The sequence below is a fragment of the Phascolarctos cinereus genome, unplaced genomic scaffold (genome assembly GCF_003287225.1).
Source record: "Phascolarctos cinereus isolate Bilbo 61053 unplaced genomic scaffold, phaCin_HiC Scaffold_5;HRSCAF=322, whole genome shotgun sequence".
NCBI classification, from domain to species: Eukaryota; Metazoa; Chordata; class Mammalia; order Diprotodontia; family Phascolarctidae; genus Phascolarctos; species Phascolarctos cinereus.
The window spans coordinates 476,069,657-476,095,023 of NW_027555958.1; the positions used below are offsets into that span (position 1 = coordinate 476,069,657).

General features: G+C 41.5%; 1 protein-coding gene across 2 annotated transcripts in view; it reads right to left on the reverse strand.

Annotated features, from left to right (window-relative positions):
- LRRIQ3 (leucine rich repeats and IQ motif containing 3) overlaps positions 1 to 25,367 on the reverse strand; it is a 138,385-nt gene that overhangs the window by 22,203 nt on the left and 90,815 nt on the right. For both annotated transcript variants that reach the window (XM_020968580.2, XM_020968579.2), the window contains one exon: positions 158 to 302. In XM_020968580.2, the coding sequence (XP_020824239.1) occupies positions 158 to 302 (145 nt within the window). The remainder of the gene's footprint in view (positions 1 to 157; positions 303 to 25,367) is intronic.

The following is a 25,367-nucleotide window of genomic DNA, read 5'->3' on the forward strand; positions in this document are numbered from 1 at the left end:
GTGCATATACATGTACACAAACACACATCCACATAATTATGAGAAGTGCAACTTTACCCAATATTCTCAACGTATGGTTCATGACTCAATCCAACCATAACTTCTTTTCATTCAGATAGTTTACTGAGGGGAAAAAAATAAGACTCATGTGACTGACCCTTACTGCGCTTTAACTTTCGGGGCTGCCGTGGGTACTCTTTTTTCTGTAACTCTGATAAAGCGCAGGAAAGAAGAGCATTGTGTTCCAATGAAAATATTCCATATGGTTTTGGAAGCTTTTTCCCCTTGGGGACAATCTCAGCCTGTAAAAAACAAAACAAAACACCAAAGAGGCTTAGGAGATGGAATTTCCATGTCACCCTTAGCAGCAGGCACTCGATGTTCCAGCATACCAGCATAGTTCATCAGAGGAAAACCACATCCTTGGCCATCCCAAATACTAAACTTCTGATTGTGATATCCTGTGGTCCTCCATCCTTGTCCCAACTAGATATTATATTTGCTCTTCACATCGTTTCTTTCTGCATGGGTGGATGGATGGGTGAGTCTCACCCTGACTTGGACTAAGCCCCAGTTTTTATACTAATCAATCCTTCTCTCATCCTCTACCTAAGAAAAATCAAAGGCTTCCATCTTTTAAATATCAAAGGTGCCCTATTCTTGGGGTAGCTAGGTGGTGCAGTAGATAGATAGGGTTTCTGATCCAGAGTCAAGAAGATTCGACCTCAGATACTTACTAGCTGCGTGACCTCAGGCAAGTCACTTAATCTTTTTATTCTCAGATTCTGCATCTGTAAGACGAGCTGAAGAAGGAAATGGCAAAGCACTCTAGCATATTTGTCAGGAAAACCCCAAATGGGATCATGAAGAGCCAGAGGACTGAAAAACAACTGAACAACGCCTTCTTAGTTAGGAAGACAAAGAAGCAGCTTACTCTGGGCTCACATACACTGCTGATTTTTGTAAAATCATTTTCAAAGGTATCTTAAAATGATTATAGGTTGAACAAATCAGTCACTAGGTTTTTAATGCAGTGAGGAGAAAAAATGCCCTCTATCATTTATTAATTAACTAATAGCAACAGACTGTATGCCAATGATCCTTAATATTTCTTTCAAATTCAAGATGTCTATCACTCCTTATTTGTAAAAGAATTGAAAAAAAAAACACCAACAGTAAAGAACTTTAATTACAGACAACTGTACAGCTTGAAGACTTTCCTCCCGCGGGTCCCAGGCTTCATTTTCATTCTCTTCTCTCCCATCCCTTCACATGCCTCTTCGGCTGCTTTCTCCACCCTACCCTACTCTCATGCCTGATATCGTCCTACCTCAAACACTTCATATGAATTCTCTACATTTAACTGATTACATCGATTTCCATCCTGATCTTTCTGGATGAAACAGAAGCTGTGGACCCAGCTTTTGAGCTGCTTGCATGAATGTCCCGTCCTTGAAATAAATGGCAATGACAATAACAGCTAGCATTTCTACAGTGCTTTAAGGTTTGTAAAAAATTCTTTACACCTATCATTCTATCTTCCCAACAATCCTGAAAGATGGCTGCTATTCTTATCCCCATCTTGAAGATGAGGAAACTGAGGCAAACAGAGGCTAAGGGACTTGCCCAGGGTCACACAGCTAGTAGGCGTCTGAGGTTGGATTTAGATCCAGGCCCTCTTGACTCTAGGTCCAGCACGGCGCCCTTTAGTTGAGTTATAAAAGGTAGCCTTAATCTGCCTTTGTTAAGGTTTAGGCTGAGTAATCTTGAAGGGGTAAGCGGGCAACATTTGTAAGATACATTGGATTTTGAGACATTGCCTGTAAGGGTAATAATTTCTGATAGCTGTTGTAAGGAACTAGTTCTCGTGAGTGAGCAGCTAGGTGCTACAGTGCACAGAGCACAGGGCCTGGAGTCACAAAAAGTCATCTTCCCGAGTTCTAATGTGGCCTCGGAAACTTACTAACTGTATGACCCTGGGCAAGTCACTTACTCCTGTTTGCCTCAGTTCCTCATCTGTAAAATGAGCTGGAGAAGGAGGTGGCAAACCACTCTAGTATCCTCATCAAGAAAACCCCAAATGGGGTCACAAAGAGTTGGACGTGACTGAAAAATGAGACTGAACAACAAAAGTTCTTATGAATATCCAGGCATGATAGTATTCCTGTATAGACTTGTACTTACAAAGCGGAAAAGCAAATGATATCTCGGGAAAGTACAAGTTCAAAATAATTCAGCAACATGATGTTATTTCCCCAAAAAGGCTGATGTGATTTTAGGCTCCATCAAGGGTCAATAGAGAACCTGGAATGGAGATGGTAATAATTCCAATCTGGTTTGTGTTGCTTGATTTAAATCAACATATATGTATTAATCACCTATAATTTTCAAGGCACTGAGAATACAAAGATGAAAGAAAACACAGTCTTAACCATTAAAGAATTAAAAATACGGTAGAGAGAAGGAAATAGAGTATAAAGAAATGAATTATCACCACCCACTTCACCACACTAAGCCTCAGCCTCCTCAACAGTACAAGTGTAGACAGTGAAAACTACAGTTGCCTACCACACTTGATTGTTGAACCAATTGATAACGGGAGACTAGACCTGTGATTTCACTGATGACAGGAAGCCCCATTGAGCAATTTTCTCTACCGATGCTGGTTGGCACCTTGTCTTCATATTACAGTCTTACTAGGATTAAGTCAGTGAGCATTTATGTGGCACATCCTATGAGCCAGACACTATGCTAAGTGCGGAGAATGACAGCTCCCAGCTTCTAGGAGCTTGCGTTCCATTGGCAGACACACACCTGAAAGGAAGTTGGTAGGGGTGAGGGGGAAGAAGAGGTACTCATGCATGGACATGGCAAGAAGGTGTGGGAAATGAAGGGTCCTTCATTTGTCTCTTTTGGGTCCTTCCACAAAATGGAGGTTTGGGAAGAACTAAGCAATGGGAGAAAAGAGCCACAGGGGCAGAGGGAAGAGGTGGTTGAACAAAGTCTATTGCTCTCAGAGGTTATGTTACTTTCCCAGAGTGAAACAGCAGGTGTCAGAGGCAAGATTTGAACTTAGGTCTTCCTGGCTAAGAAATCCATTCTATGCCATATGTCCTAATGCACAAAAAAGTGCCTCATAAACTGAGAGTGTCTTGTAAAGTCAGCTATTATTGTTAAAAAATAGCTATAACACAATTGTTAATGTTTTATTCATTTTAAACTCAAATACAAAATGAGAAAAGGTAAAAAGAACATTTCCATGTACACGGCAGAACATGGGAGGATTCAATATAAAACATTAAATTTCCATTTCATGAAAACCTGTGAATCAAATCCTGCATACTGTTTTCCAAGCTGCCCAGCTTTTCTGTGCTTCCGGCCAGGGTTCTGTTTGTGGTTGTTCTCGGAGGTGCATTTTTAACTTTTTTTTCCTCCCTCCCTGGCCCCACCCCGAGAAGGCTATAATGAAATGTAAATACATGTACATATCTACAAACATACACATATATACATATACCTAACATGCAAGACCATAACATTTCTATTTCTATTTGCCAGTTCTTTTGCCGGAGGTGGATGGAATCCTCCTTCATAGCTCCAAATCTTTTCATGTTTTTCTAAATCAACGAGTTTATTTCTTCTATCACAGCAGCATTCTACCACAAACATATCCTATGTGAGAGACTATCTATGAAAGTTTTCCTCCCAATTTTCTGCTTTCCTTCTAATCTTGGCTATGTTGATTTTTATTTTTAACATAAAATGTTAATTTAAAATAATCGTTTTATACATCAATAATGCTCTTCCCTTATAAGATAGTTTAAGGTCTGGTACTGCTGAATCTCCTTCCTTTACATCCCCCCCCCTTAGTTTCTTTGACATTCTTGACCTTTTGTTCCTCCAAATGAATTTTGCTTTTATTTTTTCTAATTCAGCAAAATATTTTTAGTGATTTATTTGGGATGGCATTGAATAAATAGATCAGCTAGGTTAAAATGTCATTTTTTATTATATTGACTTTGCCTGTTCATGAACAATGAATGTTTCTCCAATGATTTAAATCTGACTTCATTTGCACAAAGAGTGTTTTATGTTTAAGGTCCTGCAGTTTCTGTGTCTGTTTTGGCAGGTATACTCTCAGGTATTTTATTCTGTCTAGTTATTTTAAATAGTCTAAAACAATATGGAATGACATTGGTGATGCATAGTGCAGTTTCTCTATTTTTCTCTTTTAATTAAATCTGTTTTACCATTAACTATCATGATTACTACCCGTTTGGTTTTTTTTACATAATAAATTCTACTCCAGCTCTTTATCTGTGTGAATCTCTCATTTTTATTTTATTCCCTGAAATCAACATATTGTTGAGTTCAGATTTTCAATCCATTCTGCTATGTGTTTCTGTTTTGTGGGTAAATTCATCTCATTCACATTGTACATTATAACTACTTGTTATGAGTTTCCCTCCATCTTATTTTGCCTCACTATTCTTCTCACCCTATTTGCTCTATCCCTGCTCACTCATCTAATTTACTTCTGCCGCTAACTTGCCCTCCTTAATCTATCCAGCCCTCTAAGAGTTTCTCCCTTATCCTCTCCCCCTTCTAATTCTTAATCTACAGATCCTTCTAAAAGTCCCTCCCTATCCTATCCCCTTACCCTCTTATTTCTTTCTAAATTTGGGAGACTTTTATAACCTTCTAGATATGCATGTTATTCTCTCTTTAACCCATTTCTGAGGAGAGTAAGGTTCTAGCACTACCAGCCCCCCCCACTTGCTTCTTCTGTATCAATTCTTCCTTTAATGCATCGTTTGTATAAAACAATTACTCATTGTTATCTCTCCTTACAAAGTTTTATTTTTAGAACCACCCTATCACGTACAGCTCAGCCCATACCTACCTAAATGATGATAGTCATAAGAATACTAATAACATTTTAACATGTAAGAAGTAAACAGTTTGACCTTATTGAGTCCCTTCTAATTGGTCTTTAATGTTTACCTTCTATTTCTCCTGCTCTTATATGTTGAATTTTCCATTAAGTTCTGCTCTTTTGTCACAAATACCTGAAAGTCTTTCAATTTGTTAAATGTTCTTTTTTAATAAAAAAAAAATCAGTATTATACTTAACTTTGCTGAGTAAACTACCCTTGGTTATAATCCCAGCTCTTTTGCTCTATGAAATATAATGTTCCAAGACTTATGGTCTTTCAATGTAGTAGATGCTAGTTCTTGTGTAATCGTGATCATAGCTCCATGATATTTAAATGTGTTTCTTTTTCTTGTTGCTTACAATATCTTCTCCTTCTCCTTTGAAGGATAAGGGAGCTTTGAAACTTAGCTATGATATTCCTGTAAGTTTTCCTCCTAGCATCTCTTTCAGGTGCTGATCAGTGATTTTTTTTTTCTATTTCTGCTTTACCCTGTTGTTATAGAACTTCAAAGCAATTTCCTTTAATAATTTCTTATAATATCGTATCAAGATTTTTTTTTTATTGTAACTTACAAGTAGTCTAAAAATAGAACGCACTGATGTATTCTTCAACATTCTTCTAATCAAACCTGGATGACTCTCAGATTGTGGTCAACAAGATTTGTCCTTCTCATGATGGAAAATGCTATCCACATCCAGAGAAAGAACTGAGAGAGTCTAAATGCAGATTGGAGCACACCATTTTCACTTTGTGTGTGTGTGTGTGTTTTTCCTTTTTCTTCTTTCCTGTTTCTTCTTTCACAACATTACTAAGACGGAAATATGTTAAATCAATTACCATTTCAGGGAGGGGGAGGGAAGGAAAGGTGGAAGAAAATATGGAACTCAAATTTGTTCAAAAATTAATATTAAAAATTATCTTTACATGTAATTAGGGAAAATAAAATAAAATTTATTAATTTTTTTTTTAAAAGACATGCCCTTTGGGTAAAGTTTGATGCAGATGACTTCTGAGGTCTAGGTCTCTTCTAGGCTCAAGTTAAATTGTTCTTTGAACTTTCCACTACCGACTAATAGATTCATAAGGCTATGGCCTACTTCATTAGTTAAGAATATGGGGGAAGGGTGGGATCTCTTTGTGAAGTAAAGTCAGCTGTAAGCATAATACCTTATATAAATGAGCTTTTGGAATTGTCACCACAGTTAACAGCCAGGATATAAAAAAATTGATTAAATGTAACTAAGCCTAACAACACTAGGAAACTCAGGAGGGGCTTTATGCAACAAAGCAGACTATGGTAAACCCATATTAGTATTGCTCTCTTCATGGCCCTCTCCCCTTTCCTTCCCTTTGACTCTCGTAGAGATATTGATAGGATATCTATATATCCTATAAAGTAGCCTTCTGCACAGTTAGCTGGCTTGCTGAAGGTAGAAGAGACACAAACAATTTGCTCCAGCTTTAGCAGGGGTTTGAGAGATCTTTGAGGGCCTTGCCCCTTGCTCAACATACAAGGTCATACACAGGTTTGGACTCACAATCGGGAGATATGGGAATAAAGAGCTTCGCTCTATCCCAACTGGGCCCCCAGCCTCAGGACCTCCAAGTGCTAGAGACCATCCAAGTCAGTCTCACACACATCAGCCTAACAGCTAGTCACCTTTCAAGACAGATTTCCTTAGCTTTTAATGGAGGGATCATCCAGGTGAAAATGTACCAAGGAGCTCTCTTTGAGACACCAAACTTTGGGCTTTTCTCTGATGATTTCAAACAAAAGGGACTTTGAAAGAGGTACCAGGAGTAGGAGTGTCTCTGCAGAGGGAGGACATTGCAAAGGGAAGGGAAGGTCCTGGCCTAGAAGGAATCTTGATTCTAGTAAAGGACAGAGAATCAGCCGGGTGTAGAGCAGTCTGATACATGGAGTGATGTCAACTGAAAAAACATAGAAACAGAGAAAGGAAAGAACAAGTCACTTTCTTTCATGTAGGAGGCACTGAGTTCAAAGCATCTTTGTTACAGAGATGGAGAAAGTGCCACACAATAAAAACAGGACTGGTGCAGAGACCCTGGGTTCAAATCCTCCTTCTGCTATTTTTTTTTAACCACGTGGATGAACTTAGAGAGGTCGCTGAACTTCCCTGAGCCTTCCTTCTCTCATCCCTCCAGTCAGACGGTTGGACCCGATGTCCTCTAAGACCGCTCCCCACTCTAAGCTGAAGAGGACTGAGGACGCAGCTTCTGACAGCTCAGCAGGCCAAGAATCTCAGGGTGTAGAGGTCAATGGCCTCTGTGCAGGCTGGTCTCCCTTCTAGAAGGTTCAAAGATCATCTCTCCCCAATCCAGGACACCAAGGACAATGACGTGGTCTTTAAAAAGAAAAGCACAAAAAAGACCTGGACGAGGGCTTCAAGGGAAAACAAAGACCAAACAAGACATGACGAGGAAGACGGTGATGCCAATCCCGACCAACAGGACCAGAGTGGGAAGAGGACAACGCGACAAACGAAGAGGAAGAGGGGAAGAAGGTGGCTCTTGGCAGTGAGAGGGGAGCTCCACCCACTGGGCTGCACACTCACACTGATTCTCACGAACCTGGTATGCACTAAGGCACCAGCCTTTTATCCACACAGCTGAAGGCTTACCAAGCCTCTAATCCAGTACTTGTGAAGATGATTTGTGGACCCCAGGATTCACAAGGAATCTTTGCATTAACTTTTTTTTTTCATTCCGAGAATTTAACAAAAGATCAATATCGAGAGTCCCACCAAGAGTTTGAAATATCCACCTTCATGATCTTTTTGAAGAGGATGAATATTTAAATTTCTTGTGTATAAATGACATTCAGGTGATAGGTATTTTAGATGACAGAATTAGAAGGTCTTATCAGGCTGGAATGAAGGACTAACTCTAACAATCTAAAAATGAATACATATAAATAGGAACCTACTTGGGTTCAAATTAAAAAAAAAAACAAAAACAGCACAAGTCTAGAATGAGCAAAATATTGCCAGACCACATTCGATTTGAAAAAAGACCTAGGAGTGTTAGCGGCCCTTGTACTTGAGGACTTCAACAAAGCCCATTGAATAAGGAGCCATCTTAATTTGCCAGCTTCCTCCAACCCTACAACCTGGATCTCTGCTCCAGCCGAGCTATACACAGGGTTGGTCATCCCTCGAATCTCATCATCACCCTCAAGTATTCCCCCATCCATAGTTCCAAACTGCCCAGATCTGATCATCACCTCCTCACATGCTAGAAGCCATGCCACCAATTATATCCACTTCTCCCAGCCTGAGGGAAGTTTAAGGAAAAAAGTCTGCTCTTTCCTCAACTTCTGGTGCCAGTGCTTATCCATTAAAAGACACCACAATCCATTTGAGTTGCTTCTTTACTCCTACTTTGCACAATCTGCATTTTGCCTGGTTCACAAGGAAGGCAAGGGTTAGCTAAAGATAAATATAACTTAAAATTCAAGCCAGGAGTCAGACTTCTGTCTAAATGTTAGGAATTCTCTAAGTGATTGTGATTATGCTCCTAACTTTCATTTACTATAAAATGAGTAAAGCTGCAGAAGATGGACCACTTAGACTATTACATACTGATTTTAAAACTAGATGATCACTGTAACAGGGTGTGACTGATTACATTCCAGGGATGAATGAGGTAAGGAGGAAAGGGCAATGAAGACTTCAGGACTGACATTGGCCATCTGCTCCCTCAAAAAGGATGCTGGAATCCTTTAAAACAATTACATCTCAGAATCACTCCCACCACCCAGCCCCTTGTCTAGCCTCTGTGCTCCTGAATTCAGTCAATCATCAATAAATAAACATTTATGAAGTGCTAACCATGAGTTAGGCAGTGTCCTAAGAGCTAATTTTGCTGGAGAAAGCCAAATGATCGTGCTGCCTGGGTCTAATGCCAATTTACATTATCCAATCATAAATGGACTTTGATTGGCTGCCCACCAAAACTTCTACTCTCCTTGATAACTGTTCTAGTCTGTTCCTGTTCTTCCTTTTCTTCCTTCTTTTCCTCCTTCTCCTACTCTTCCACATTTTCATCTTCTGCTTCTTCTTTTGAGATTGGGTCTCTAGACCTTTCCCAGGCAAGACAAAATTGCCCTTCCTTAGGCAGCCTGGCACCCCTCCTGCCCCCAGGCATTGATTGCAGACTTGGAGTGGACAGCACAGCTCAGCACTCATAAACCCAAGCAATTCCACCAACCTTGTCTTCTGCAGCAGTAAAAAGTACAGGCGTGCACCACAACACTCACTCCTTTCCTTCCATTTCAAGCCACCGACACCATTTTTCCTCCTTTCAGCAGAGGAGTTCATCTTCCTCGTCGCCTGAAAAGAACTGAGGCCATCTGTCCAGAGGTCTCTCACCTCCCCATAACAATAATCAACACGTCATTAGGCACTAAAAAAGCCTCATTTACCAGGCTCTGTGCTGGGCACTAGGATACAAGGACAGAAATGAAAGAGCACTCTTCCCAAAGGTCTTATGTTCTGTCAGGGAGACAACATGCACATATTCAAAAGATGCACAAAATGAATATAAAGTAATTTGTGATGGGAGCAGAAAGGACTGGCAGCTGTGAGAAAAAAGGAAAGGGTGTGTGTAGAAGGTGAAGGTTTCTATTCTCATTCATCAAAAAAATGGCATGCCATTAGCACCCTACATTTGATTAAGTATTTTATTCAGAATCTTTTATATCTCTTTTTGCAAGGTAAATCTTCTTTGTATAGTTCTAAATAAATTATTAGAGTAAAATAAAGGACATAGAACAGTTGTGCATTCAATAAAACCTTACCCAGCAGTTTTGGTTGGTGCTTAGCAACAATGAAAGGTCCTTACGAGCACAGGTTTATAGATCATGCATATATATGTACCAGTCCCGAATGTTTAAAGTAAAATGTAAACTAACATGGAGGAGGGGAGAAATACCCTAAAGCATTCAATGCCAGGAATCTACCTCCCAAAAATGCTTTGGGAAGCTAATTTCTGTATTCCTTATTAGAACTACAACAATCACCAATGGTTTTAATAAAGCAGTTAAATTCCAGTTTTCACTTTGGGGACAAGATAACATGAATGTAGCTCACCAAATCAGATGACAATGAATGTTTATTGAACACCTCTTCAGTAGGGACCTTTTCTATTTATGTGAGCACATCTTTAGGATAAAATGTTTTTGGCAACTGCAGCAGCCTGTGTGTTCTACTTGCTTGCAACGTCTGAAGAAGGTCTCTCATTAGAGTTGAGAGATGGAGGTGAAGAGAAAAAGCATTCTATGTGTAAGAAACAGCCAGTAGTAAGCTCATCTGTATCTTTGGGGTGTGACAGCACATCTTAACCTTTACAAGATGCCTTTCCTGCCTCCCAGCCCCATTAGTATCTTATCTCCAATTAGAGTATGGAGAGACGAGGCAAGAAGACTATTGAGAAAGATAACTATTGTGGTAGTCCAGGTGAGAGATTGTTACAACCAAAAACAGAGCAGCTACAACCAAAAACAGAGCAGCAGCTGTGTGACTGCAGGGAAGGGAATGTTGAAATGCTTCTATTTACATTACACACACACACACACACACACACACACACACACACACACACACACACACGTGTTTGTACATACATATACATATATATATAAATATATATGTGTACATTCATGTATATACATGGTTTTATGTGGTCTCCCCATTAGAATATGAACTCCTTGTCAGCAGGCACCATATTTCTGCCTTTCTTGTGTGGCCTTCCATAATGACCCAGAATCTTTTGCCAGTGTTACTGTGTATAGTAGTCTTAATTAATCAACAAATACTTATTAAACACCTACTGTGTGCCAGCACTTGGGATAAAAATACAAATATAATGAATAATCTCTACCCTCCAAGGAGAAATAGTGAATGTTCAATAAATTAGTCACAAACCAGACAATAATCATTAAAAAAAAAAAAGATCAGAATTCAAAATTCAAAGAAAGTCAAAACACATTGTATTATTCATCATGACATTTCACAGACTGAGTAGCAAACACCAGTCTCAGCTTCTTTTACCAAACTCTTCTCATCAGTTGTTGGGATAAAAGTCAAGTAGAAAATAGGAGCTAAAATGTAAGAAAGAGTGACACATTTTTCATTTGAAGTTCCTTTTAACCCTTTCTGAATCACTTCTTTCTACCTCCTGAGAGATGGTTGGCAAGTTTCCTGTTTTCTTATAATCCTAAATTCAAAGCTGTTTCTGGGAGTCAGAATAAACCAGTTTATGATCTGGATGATTTAGAAGAATCAGAAGAAGAAAAAAATGCAATGGAATTCAAATTTTTTTTAAAAATAGTCATCATTTTTTATAAGTGGGAATACCTCGGGAACAGATAATTTTTTCACGAGTCAGGCAAAGTTTCCTTTATATACTAGATCATGCTTTAAGTCTGGGTTTATATAGGACAAAACAAACATGTTTATGCCACTGCCATTATATCTGGCATAGTTTCATCACCATTTCTAGAGTTGGAAGGGAACCCAGAGCTCATCTAGTCTGACTGCTTCCTAAAGCAGGAATCCTTCTCTAACCTCCCTACTAAGTGGCCATCTAGTCTGCTACATTGTGAGACTTCCAGAGAGAGGGAATGAGCTCCCCCAGGGGCCAACCTTCTCGTTCATGGACAGAACTGATGGTTAGAAAGATCTCCCTTATGTAAAATTAATATGGGGGAAAGGGGAAAACATTCCTGTGCTCCCAGCCATCGATCCTATCTCTGTCCTCGAAGATGAGCAGTCAGTTAATAAACATGTATTAAGCAAACATAATGTGCCTGGACCTGTGCTAACCACTGAGGACAAAGAAAAAGTCAAAAGACAGTCCCTACCCTCAATTTAATAGGGGAAACAACAAGAGAAATAGTACACATAAGCAAGATAGACAGACAGATAGAGATGCAGATAGATATCGAGATGTAGATATGTATATATCTATATCTTGATATAAAAACATACATATAGATATACACATATTTACATATACACATACACATTATGTATATGTGTGTAGGTGTATATGTTTATGTGAGCATGTACATGTATGCATATACACACATGCACACATACACATGTACGTGCATATATGCCTGCATGTGTGTGTATATATGTCTGTGTACATGGAAAGCAGTAGGTAGAAATGAGGAGAGAGAACATTCCAGGCATGAGGGACAGCCAGGGAAAATACCCAATTGTTCATGGACCAATGGTCATACAAAATAAGTGTAATCCTTTCCTATAGGAAAACCATTAAACCATCTGAAGAAAGTGACCACATTCTGCTCCTCATAACTCTTCTCTTCTAGAGAACAAATGTCCTCTCTTTCTTCAGTTGATTTCTATATGATGAAGTAACATGACACGAAGGGGAGATGGCAGCGTCAGAAGTCGGAGGGTACGGGTTAGACCCATCTTATTTGTGGTGCCTGTTATTAGTGTGACCTCAGGCAAGTCAAATCCTTCTGCCTCAGTTTCCCTTGTGATTGAACCAGATGACTTCTGAGGACCCTTCCAACTTGAAATCTATTATCTCCTGGCTCTTCTTTCCTCACACCCCATGGGTGGATGGCTTGAGGGAAAGGGCTGTCATTCAACTCGTGAGATTCTCGAGGGCACGGACCCGGCTTCTGCCTGTGGTTTCCCACGGCTTAGCAGAGTGTGTGGCACGTCACAGGAGCCTAGCAACTGCTTGTCGATGACTGACTTTCATATGAGCAGAAACTATGGACCACGAGGGCTCCTTCTGCAGGATGCCTCTCCCCAGTGCCTTCCCCTGAGATTGCTTTCTCTCTTCTCTGAATGGATCTTGTTAGTTGTGTGTGATCTTCCCCATTAGGCGGTGAGCTGCTTGAGGGCAGGGATAATGTATTTGGTTTCTATCTATTCCCAACACTTGGCATGACATCTGACACACTGAGTGTTTAATAACTGCTTGTTGTCTAACTGGCTGAATGATTGCCTAGTGGGCATGAGTCTGGCTGTACAACTCCAAATCCTCCTAAATCTTCCCCTGTTCTAATCACTTTCTTTTCTCTACTTTCTACTCCTCTCACTGGATCAAACACTGACTGCTTGTGGCTTGTCCCTCCCCCATCCCAGCCTTCTTACTCGTTTCTGGATGACTTTTACTTTTTTCCAAGCAATTAAATTCAACCTCAAAGGATGATAAACTTGCTAGCTTTGACAATATCAACAGGAAGGCTCTGAAGTTAATTCCTAAAGAGGGTCAATGGTATTTTTAGCATTGTTGACATTGCTGAAATACATGTCCTAACCATGCAACTTCCTAAGGTGACCACTCCTATTTGGATCCATAAACTATCTCCAGTTTGTTTAAAAATCAGTCACAGTACATTAAAGTGAAGTCATATGATACAAAAAAGGTACTCAGATATGAAAATATGAGACAGTATGCAAATAAAATTGATCAGTTTGAATCAAAGCCACTCATCCATATTAAAGCAAGGACATTCCAGGTAACTGACAGACCATTGGCTATCTTGGATATATATAGTTCCTTTGTCATGAGAAGGAGTAAGGACAAGTTCAGCGTGATCTCACAAACCACTGGAATATTTGATCTTCCTCTAAAATGCAGTATCCAAGGGGCAGCTAGGTGGCACAGTGGATCCGGCCTCAGACACATAGCACTTATCAGCTGTGTGACCCTGGGCAAGTCACTTAACCCCCATTGCCAACCACAAAAACAAAAAAAAAATGCACTATTCAGAGCTTGGTAGAGTCTCTCTATGATTCTGAAATTTGAAAAAGGGAATTTTGCTTGAGGTAGACCAGGCAAGAAGAGAGAGTTTGGAGTGAGAGCAGGCTAGGCAAGAATGGCAAGGCCAGAGGTTCTTAACCTGGTGTCTATTCACCCTTCCTCTCCACCCACTCCCTCATACACACACACAGGGACTTTGTGAACACAGAGGAGAAACTCATTACAGTGTTCTTGTCAGTAACCTCTAATGGAAATTTAGCATTTTTTACAATTATTTAAAGACATGATTCCAAGAAAGGATCCATAAACTTGACCAGATTGACTGTCACAGGGCTCAAGGCGAGAAGCCTTGGTTGGGTTAAAGAATTGTAAGCCACAGAACAGTGAAGAAGGGAAGCATGAAAATCAGATAGGACTTAAAGATGAAAGCTTTCTTGACACTTTTCTAGAACTTTGTCCACTGGTTCTAGAGTGAGAGAGAGCCAAGGTCCTCTAAAAATGAAGAAGACAGATTGAACTGGAGGAATACAAGACACAAGTATTCAGCCAAAACCTTGAATTGACCATAGATAATGAGAAGGCTATGGGAAAGAGATTCCAGAAGGATCAGGCACAGAGAAGCCTTGCTTCAAAATTTCACAAATTAGAAGAATTAAAGGAAGGTTTGAGAATGATGGAAGGAGACGACTTGAAAAAAAGCACTAGCTAAAAAAGAAAGGCTTCTTCCCCTGACTCTAATGGATAAGCCCAAGACCAAAGCTCCAGACCACTGGAGGACTCTAAATGTCTCCCTTTTTTTGTTGGTGTCTCCTGAATGTAATTTCATTATTCCACATGTTGAATACAATGGAGGTTCTTATATATTAAGGAAACATCCAAAATAGTTAAAGAATGGTCATATGTTAATCCTGGGGTTTGGCCTAAGTCTATAACCCCCCCAGAGAGACCTTATAGCCAGGTGGCGGGAGTGGGCAGGACACTTTTAACCAAAACTGCTTTCTTCAAAGTTACTAAATACAACCTAATTGCAATATCCAGTGGCCTTGTCTCAATCCTCACCATTCTTGACTTCTCTTCACTTTTTCATGCTGTCAACCACTCTCTTGTCCTTGCTATTCTATGTTTTTTGAAACTCTTCTCTCCTGGTCTTCCTCATCTTCCCTGTCTGATGAATCCTTTTCTGCATCCTTTGCTAGATCTTCTAACCATGACAATCCCCTATTTGATAAACTCCAGTGGCTCCTATCAGCTCCAGGATCAAATGCAACATCATCTGTCATTCCAAAGCCTTCATAACCTGGTTTCCCTCCTCCTTTTCCAATCTTCTTACTCTTTACTCTCCACTCCCCATCCCCACATAGTCTGGAATCCTATGACACCTGTCTCCTTTCTATTTCTCCCACAAGATGCTATATATCCAGACTCCAGGAATGTGTTTTGGTTATTCCCCCCCCCCATTTCTAGAATACTCTCCTTTCTCATTTCTAGCCCCTGGATTCCCTGACTTCCTTCAAACCCCAGTTAAAATTCTATCATTGACAAGAAGCCTTTCCTGATGTCCCTTAAAATTAGTGCCTATTCTGCATTGATTAGATTGGAAATATCTTGTTTTTACATAGGTGTTTCCATGTTTTCTTCCTGTAGATTGTGAAGTCCTAGAGAAAAGAAAATACCTTGTTATGTGATATGGATGAAATGAGAAATCTGAATTTTAAATGAAGGCAAGAGATAGAATGGATTAATAAAAGGAAAAAAAAAGAAAGAAAGACAGTAATCTCAAAAGTTACTGTGTCAGTCAATGGTAGGGTAGAGAACTTAAAAAAGGAATAGTGAAAGAAAAAGCTTTTCTTAAGTGATCGCTATAAGCCAGGCACTGTGATAGGTTCTGGGGACACAAGTGCAAAAATAAAACACCTTCTAGCCTAAAGGAGTTCATTTCATGATGGCAGAAATCCCCATATATGGGAGTGGTGGCCAAGGGATAGAGGGCAATAAATATATATGGCCAAACCAGGGGACAATGTTGGCATTGATTTGATTAATTAGTGCAGTGCAAGAAGTGAAAAGAGAGAGGAACAGGATGAACATAAGGAGAGGGTAAGTGACAAGGTTTAAATAGCCATTAAATGTATGGTGGTACGGTACATGAAGCTTCATCTGGTCGGTGGACTGAGGACAATCAGATAGGGTCAGCCACTTAGTTTTGTTTTCACTAACTCACCAATCAAGGCAGAGCAGTCCAAAGCACACAAAGATGGAAACGCTGGTCATAGTCAGAGTATAACTGAGCCTTTCAATAAGTTCAAAGAAAACGATGTATACCACAACTATGAGCTAAGGAAAATCTGATCAAGAGGTATGATAGCAATTTCAAATGAAATACTGATCCCGTGAGTATGAAATACTTTACTGAGAAAGACTAGGGGTGGAGGAGAAGATTCTTAAAGAAAATAATGGCTTTATATGTGGTTTTATGGAGATTTTAGTTTGGAGAAAGTTCAAGTTCAAAAGACAGAAACTGGGGCATCATTGAAGGAATAACAACAAAAAAAAAATTCCTTGGTCCTGAAAGAAGAGTGCTAGGAAGGCTAAAATTCCAAAATGAGGCAAGGCTTACCAAAAAAAAAGAAATGCTATGGAAACTAAAGGGCATTTTAGAGCTCTTTGACAGCTACTGCACAGCAGAGATCTGCTCCATGTTTGGGTCAGTGAAATCCTTTCAACAGTTCAGGTAGAATGCTCAACTCTTCTTAGGTTTCTGTGTTCTTCATCAAGAATAGTGATTTTCAGCCTGAAATGGATTCTGCAAAACGGAGTGGACAGCACTGGGATGAAACTGAAACTGAACTCTTGGTCAACAAGGAGGTGATCCCACATGTTCAGCTGCCTACACTGCCTTCAGGCCACCTGGCCAGGAGAATCATAGCACAGGGTTTGAGATGGGGGTCAAACAAGAAGAAAACAGAATTATTGGAGATTGTAATTTAAGAACCACTGTATTTGATCTTTGGGTGTCGACTGAGACCAGAAATGCTACAGGATGGATCAGCAAATGTTCTAATATAAAAAAGAGAGGTGGGGTATGATTCTACAGGGAGTAATGGTAATCTGTGAATGCATGACTTGGGGAAATGGGAATTACTCTGAGTCAGTCCAGGATCTTTATGAAAACATGTTCCACCACGCTAACATTGGGATTTGGTGACAGATTTACCAAACAGGGATATTTCAGCAAACCTGGAACTCAGAGAAGTGTTTGAGGTCATCTCCTAAAAGGCACATGGACAAGATAGAGAAAAAATGGTTTGGGACCAAACTTCTGGTTTCACTGGTGGGGTGAGAACCCTCAGTGAGAAAACTCTCGCTGCCAGCACAGGTCTGTGCCTTCTCTTCAACTTAGCAAGTTGATTCGAGCACTAAGGGGTTAAATCAGACACTCAGATCTGACTCCTCCTGCCTGGGATGCCAGTTCTCCATCCCCAATGCCATGCTTCCTCCATAGTCTAATGGGTTCAAAGTCTCTCGTACATAAGGACTAAGTCACATTAAAGTTTTTTATTTCAGCCAGCAGCTAACACATTGCTTTACATAAAGTATCATATAATTGTTTTGACTAATTTATTTATTTGATTAATTTGATTGAAAGAATTTGCCAGATTGGAAACTGATTTGGAAGGAAGGTATGTTGTTGTCTCACCATTAACCTGAAAAGTCACTAGGAACAGATTCCAGACTTGTTCTTGAATCTGCTCTGTTTGATCTTTTTACCAGTGACGTGGATGAATCAATGAAGAGCACGATTCTTCAGTCTGTGGAGAACATAAAGCTGAAAGGAATGAGTAATGTGTTGAATGAAAGGATTGTTATCTAAAACATCTTGATGGGCTGATACAATGGGAAGAATTTAATAAGATGAAATCAGGATAGGGATAAATAGACAATGCTGCACTTAAATTAAAAACAATCAATTGCACAAGCATAAGATAAGGGAATTTGGTAAGATCGTTTATGGTCTAAACACTGAGGGTTTGAAAGGTCTTCAAGCTCAATATGAGAGGATGGTATGATGTGTTAGCATTAAAAAACAAAACAAAACAAACAAACAAAAAAACAAGAAAAAAATCTGTTGCATTAATAAAAATCTCCTGTCCAGAATGAGGAGAATGATTGTTCCACTCTATTCTGTCCTGATTGACTAAATCTAGAGAGTTATGTTCAATTCTAGACACCATTTTAGGAGAAAATAGGCAAGCTGAAACATGCAAATGAGATGTCTTGAAGCCATGGCATCCGAGAGCCAAGTGAAAGAACTAGGCTTATGCAGCCCAAGGAAGAGGTGACTTGGTGGGGTCTGGGTTCAGTTAAGGTGGTGGTCAGAATTAATGTCTTCAGGGGGCCGCTAGATGGCGCAGTGGATAGAGCACTGGCCCTGAAATCAGGAGGAACTGAGTTCAAATCTGGCCTCAGATCAAACACTTGACACTTACTAGCTGTGTGACCCTGAGCAAGTCACTTAACCCCAATTGCCAAAAAAAAAAAAAAGGAATTAATGTCTTCAAATAATTGAAGAATTGGCATTCTGAAAAGGCATCACATTTGTTTGGCTTAGTCCCAGAAGTTACAACTACAAAAAAAAGATGAGAAGTTACAGGAAGGCGGATTTTGCTTTCAATATGTAGACCGGCATCAAACAAGGAGAGCTGCCCCCACGTGAAGAGAATGAGCCACTATGGGAGATCACCAAGCCGTGTTAGTGCGGCCGTCCATGTAGAAGCTGAATGAACTCTGACGAGGGCTTCTACAGAGAGGCTTCAGGCCAAACGCAGGCATCGGAGAAGAGGAGTGCTGGGTCCTTTCATCCTGGAAGATTCATGGACTCTAAACTGAAAAAAGAGTCTTGTTTTGTTTTGTTTTAGAATCAAAGAAGGGAAGGAGGAGAGGAAAGAAGAAAGGGAGGGAGGAGGGCAGGCAGGACATTCATCGCTTAAGCTCTTAGGTGACCCTCTTTCCATACAAACGTGTTGGGGGAACTTGCTATGAAGTTTGTGAAGAAAGTAATTTCAAGATGAAAGCAGCTTTTTTTTTTTGAGGCTTATTGTCATATTTTGGTATAAATATTTTAAATTTTGGTAATACATTTTCCTTTGGTACCATGATGAAAAAGAAAAGGGCTATTTCAGTACACAAACACAAACAGAAAATGCCCATTCCTTAACACATTCCGTTCGTTAATAACTCTCAGGCTAATGCTTTTAGCAGATATAAGGAAATCACAAATTCCTGGAAAACAGAACTTTAGTGTTGAAAGGAACCTCGCACACACTCCCCTCCCAGGACATAAAAAGCTCACCCAGCCCTTGGCTGGAAACCTCCAAAGACAGGGAATCTCACTGCCTCTCCTAGAGGCCATTCTGATTGTGGACCATGGTGGGAGGGTGGCAGCAGCTGCTGCTGCTCTTTCTCCCTCAATGTCAAGTCTAAAACCACTTCCGTGCCAATCCTCGTCCCCACTGTGCCTTGTGGATCTAAACCCAGTGACTCTCAGACTGATGCCTATCCTGTCCACGTCCTCTCCCAATTCCAGGCATCTCTTCCACAAGCTACCACTACAAAATCTTTCAACAGATCCTCATACGACACAGACTCAAGGCCTTTTATCACCGTGGTGGTCCTGCTCGGGACCTTTTCTAATGACATGCCTAGAATTGAAGATAACAGGTAGGCGGTGCCACAGTGCATAGGCTACAGGGCCTGGAGTTAGGAAGACTCATCATCCTGAGTTCAAATCCAGCCTCAGATACTTACTAGCTGTGTGACCTTGAGCAAGTCACTTCACCCTGTTTGCCTCAGTTTCTTCATCTATAAAATGAGCTGGAGAAGGAAATGGCAAATCACTCCAATATATCTGCCAAACAAACTCCAAATGGGGTCACTAAGAGTTGAATGGGACTGAAAGTGACAGAACACCAACAAAAACTCTAGATGAGGTCTGATCAGAAGGGAGCGCTGAGGGACTATTGCTTTGCTGTTTACCAGAAACTGTGCCTTTCTTAACCTAGACCAAGTTTGGCATCCCAATTTTGGCTGCATCCTCACATCAGTCTTGAAGACCACTAAACCCCAGATCATGTTCAGATAACCAAATTTCCCTATTAAAATAGGAGGACCTGGACTACTTGTTAATCCTGCCTTTGAACTCTGAATTTATTCTCCCCAAATCTCAGATTCCATCAGAATCTGCTGCCCCATTCCTGGTTCTACTTGAGAATCCTGAAGTTTCAGTCATTCACCTCTCAGTTTTCATCATTTCTACACCAACAGGCAGTTCCTCACTTTAGGTCAGGTCCAGAATAGCAGTTTTCTCCCTTGTTCCTTCCTCTTTCTGAAGAATTGGTACATTAAAGTAAGCCAAGACTCTTCTGCTTTTAAAAAATATCCCCAAAGTATTTTATAGTCTGGGGAATGATTAATGATTCCAGAGAGGAAATGGAATATCTCCCTACTCTTCACGTCAGGTTGAAATATGGCCAGTTATATTCCCGAGTTTGCCTCAGCAGGGAGTTGCCAACCACCACAGCTGGCCTTCCAGATTTCGGCCCATCCCACCCTCGACATAATGTGGAAGTGCTCTCCCTGCCCAACCATCCACCTCCTGGAATCTTCTGCTTCCTTCCAGGCTAGGCTCAGATGACACCATCTTCAGGCATCCTCTCCCAGTGACCCCTGGTGCTAGGGCTTTCCCCTCCACGGGGACATTTATCTGCTTTGCATGTGTCTTGAATATATCTATAAATGTATGGGTTTTCTTCCCCATGAGAGTGTAAGCTCCTTGAGAGCAGGGACTGTTTTACTTTGCCTTTGCACCCCCAGAGCTATGTATATTTCCATCTATACTGTGGGCACTTGATAAAATGTTTGTCAGATGATTGGCTGACTGACGGGTGGGCTCTCCCCTCCCACCACTGGTAATTCCTCTTCTCCATTTCTCAGAGCACTACAAGCTCTTTCTTCTTCAAGAGTCTAGCCCTACCCTTTACAGGAATATCCTCCGACCCACTGCACAGCTACAAAAGTTTTCTGTCGCTCTTTTCTTGCTTTTCTATATTACTTTTTTCCTCTCCTTCAACCTTCTGACAAAGGCTACGGTTCCCCTCTGATTCTTCAGAGCCTTTTTTCCACTCTTCATTTTCCCTTTTAAGCACTTCCATGTTTTCAAGGGGCGCTTCATTCTCTTTGAAAATCCGGAGAGTGGCGAATCATTCCCCTCGTCCTCTCACCTTCTCCTTTAATGGAGATCCTAATCTGCATTTTTTGCAGGTGTATCTATCGCTTTTCAACTGCAGAATTGTAAAGAGCCCACTCTCCCAGTTATTAGAAGATTCCCAATTGTTCTCCATACTTATCGGAAACAAGCTCTTTAGTTATGCATTTCCCTGCTGATGGCTCTTGTAACTGACATGGCAAGGTGCCTGCCTCCATTTTCTACCCCCACCGAGCTCCGGGCAGCATGGGTAGGATAGCTATCACTACGTATTCTAAGAGCTGGCAGGTGAAAAATGATCAGAGAATCATAACATCACTTTATAGAAGGTACCTTAAAGAGAAAAAAGTCCAATCCTTTCGATTTACTAATGAGGAATCTGAGGTCCAGACAGGTTCGGTGACCTGTCAAAAGTCACACAACTAGTCAGTGTCTGAAGCTGGGTTTTTCTGATTCCAAGGACAGCACTCTAGCTACTCCACCGCCCTACCCGGGTGGGATGAAGCTTATTCTTTTAGACCCCATAAGGAAGAAGTAAGAGAAACTGATAAGAACTGCAGAGGGAGAAAAATGTAGCTCGATACAAAAGGGGAAAACAAAACTTGCCAGTCTACTTCCTCAGCGAATTCCCTGTCAGTGGAGGATCCCAAAAGGAACCTGTGGATGTCTAGATAGGAAGGTGAGTGGCATGACTTTAGGCTACTCGGTCAATAGCATTGATTAAGCACACACTATGTGCCAGATGCTATGCTAAGGGTTATGGATGCAGAAAGAGGAAAAAGACAGGCCCTGCCCTCCAAAAGGAGACAAGAAACAAACAAATATGCACAAAGGAGCTTTATACAAGATCAATAGGAAACACTTCAGAGAGGGAAGGGACTAGAAGTAAGAGTGGTTGGGAAAGGCTTTGGGTAGATGGTGAGATTTCAATTAGGGCGTGAAGAAAGCCAGAGAAGCCAGGGGCCAGAGAGGAGGGGGGATCACCTTCCAGGCAGAGAGGACAGCCAGAGGAAATGCTGGGAGCTAAAAGATAAGAGTGTCATTGAATCAAAGAGCATGTCTGAGGAGGGTGTAAGGTACAAGAAGAGTGGAAAGATGTGTGTGTGTGTGTGTGTGTGTGTGTGTGTGTGTGTGTGTCGGGGTGGGGAAGGATGTTCATGAAGGGCTTTGAACGCCGAACTAGGCATTCAAGGATTCAGGAACTAGGTATGCAGGTAACAGGGAGACACTGGAGTTCATGTAGTACAGCGCTGCCATATTGGAACCCGTGCTTTAGGAAAATCACTTTGCTGGCCCAGTGGAGGATGGGCTGCAGAGGAGGAACACTTGAAGCAGGCAGATCTGCCAGCAGCCACTGCAGCAGGGCAGGCATGCTGCGATGAAGGCCTGGACCACTGTCTAGGCATGGATTACATTAGATGGCCTTCAGGTCAGAGGCAGCATGGCCTAGGGGAGAGCACAGAGCATTCAGTCACAGGATTTGGTTTGAACACAAGTGCATCACTCCTGTAAAGTGACCCTCGAGCTGGGTCTCTCAATCTCTCTGAGTCTCAGTTTTCTCATCTATAAAACTAGTGACTGGGGTCAGATGATCTCTGAGGTTGCTTCTTTCCTTAGATCTTGTGATCCTCTGATTTTATGCCCCTTCTAATGCTGAGGTTCTGCCTGCTATTTGGAATTGGGAATTTTCATCTCAAGATTAGATTTGCTCATTACTGATGATTCGCATCTGGTTGAATCACTGCCAGACAGTGAAGGAAGGAAGAGCATGGCCATGCTACCCAGAAGATCCGTGATCTAGGACATCGGCATGACTGGGAGTGAGCAGCGGCTAGTAGGAAAGATGCATGAAGAGCAAGAAAGGGTTGGGTCAGTTAAGTGGCTCAGGAGGGATGCAGTGACAGCAGGCGATGGAGCAAAAGCAGAAACAGTGAACTCCAACACCCATTCTATTTTCTTAATTAAGGGGAAAAAATATTTCATACTGGAAAGACCAAAACAAAAATGGTCACTGAGGAAGTGATGTCCAGGGCAAGAGATGTTTCACAAAGCCCTACTTGGCCTAAATGAGTTCAAATCATCAGGATATGACAAATGATACTTGGGAAATTGTTCTGACAAATATATTTGATATTATTTTTTAAGCTGTATTGTGAGTAAACTTGAATTGACGTAATTATGTTCTGGGGTTCCAAAGGAAACTCAGCATCCAATTCCTGAGTTGCTGTTAAAACGATTTTGGAGTACTGGGACTTTTCTCATCTTCCCTCACCCCTGCCCCCACCCATTCCCTTTCAGAGCAACAAGCTGCAGCAGATCTACCCAAAGTGCCAGAGCCCCACGTCTGCCACTAATGGGAAAGAACCCTTAGAATTACCAGGGCTTACGAGACACAAGCAAGAGAAAGCACATGGGAAGGGAAGCCTATGGTGCTGAGGAGGAGGGAGAAATGGATTTGAAACATCTAGAGAGCACAGGTAAGGGGCTCCTGATCATTTTACTGATAATACTAATACCATCTCATTCTCCTTTGTGATAGGGGAAGAAGAAGGGAATGGAACAAACATGCGTTAAATGCCTACTACGGGTAGGGCAGGTAGGTGGCTCAGTGGATAGGGAATGCTGGGGCTGGAGTCAGGAAGACCTGAGTTTGAATCCAGACTCAGACACTTACTACCTGTGCAACTCTCAGCAAGAAGGCCTTAGGTCCTCATCTGTAAAATGGGGAGGCACAGAGAAAGAAATGAAAAAACAATCCAATACCTTTGTCTAGAAAACCCCATGGTCTTTGTCACATAGATTCAGACACAACTGAATGATTGAACAAGAAACCAAACCATGTCTGGCCCTACACTAAGTTCTTTCTAAATATTCACTCAGGGGACCTCACAACCGACTTCAGAGAGAGGGGCTGTCACGATCCCTGTTCCACAGATGAACACAATGAGGCAGATGGAGGTGTCAGGTTGGCTTGACCTGGGGCAGCCTTCCCAGCTCCAGACTCAGCCCTCCTTGCCCTCTGACATCCTCAAACTGCCTCTGCACTGGACAGAGTTCAGAGAAGTCCTCCCCTGCCACTGTCCTGGGGGCTGTCACCCAGATGGGAATCAAATAGCCTGGGCTGGGCCCGACAGCTCATCACGCCCATGGGGATGCTGTACACCACTGACAGTTTTTATGGACACTGTTCCATCAGGAGAAGGCATCTCCCTCTGAGGCCATGCTCCCCTTCTCTCCCCTAAACAAACAGGGCTTTCCTCACTGTTGCATCCTAGGGCGGGGTGGGGCTTCAACGATGGGAGACCAAGCCACAGGAATCCAGGACTGAGATCTAGGCTGGATTTTATAGGCAGACAACATCAGTGCCTGGAGGAGGAGGGACGGAGCTTGAGCAATGTCCTTTAGAAGTGGAGCCCATGGGACAGACAGGTGGTACAGTGGATAGAGCACCAGCCTTGGAGTCAGAAGGACCTGAGTTCAAATCTGGCCTCAGACACTTGACACTTACTAGCTGTGTAACCCTGGCCAAGTCAGTTAATCCCAATTGCCTCACCCCCCAAAAAAAAAAATGGAGCCCAGAGGAAAGATCCATCCAACAGCCTTGTTGCATCTGGACCTAACTGAGGTCAGTTTTGAACCCACTCCCTCAGAAACCAAGATGGCATAGAAAGAGTCTGCTCTGGACATATGGTGAAAAATAGGTGTACATTTGTTCTCGATTTATCTGTAAAGTAAATCTCTCTGTCAAAGCTCTCAGTGACAAGTGGTTAAACATCATTGGGGCTGGTTAGTCAGTAAGTAAACATTTATTAAGTGCCTACTATTTACAAAGCGCTGTACTAAGTACTAGGGAAAAAAAAATCCTTGCCCTCAAGAGATTCACAACTGGGGTGTAAGGCATTGCCCCCGAACAAAGGCGGGAGACCCTGAACTTACGGTAGTAGAGCGAAGGGACAACCCCAACTCCTCCGGGCACCTGCAAACTCTGAGAGGCAACATATCTTGGCCATTAGCCAGTGAGTTGGAGGGCACTCATCCTACACAGAATTATCTGGATGAAGGCACGCTGTGTTGGTTTCTAGCTGTTCCCTTACAAAATAAACAATGAGGAGACAGATTTTTTTTCTTCTCTAGACCACGTGTCTCCTTAATGATAAACACTAAATACGCATTTCTTTTTAATTAAATGAGGCAGTTAAATGGCATGGCGAATAGAGCAAAGGACTGGGAGTTAGGAAAGCCTGAGTTCAAATCTTTCCTGAGACACCGTGGGTGGCTCTGTTCACCCCATCAGTGTCACTTTCCTCAGTGGTAAAAAAAAAAAAAAAACATTAGCCTTCTTCTCTCCACTACCGTCATCTCGAGCCCACCCCAGCTATAGCCACCCCGCTCACTTT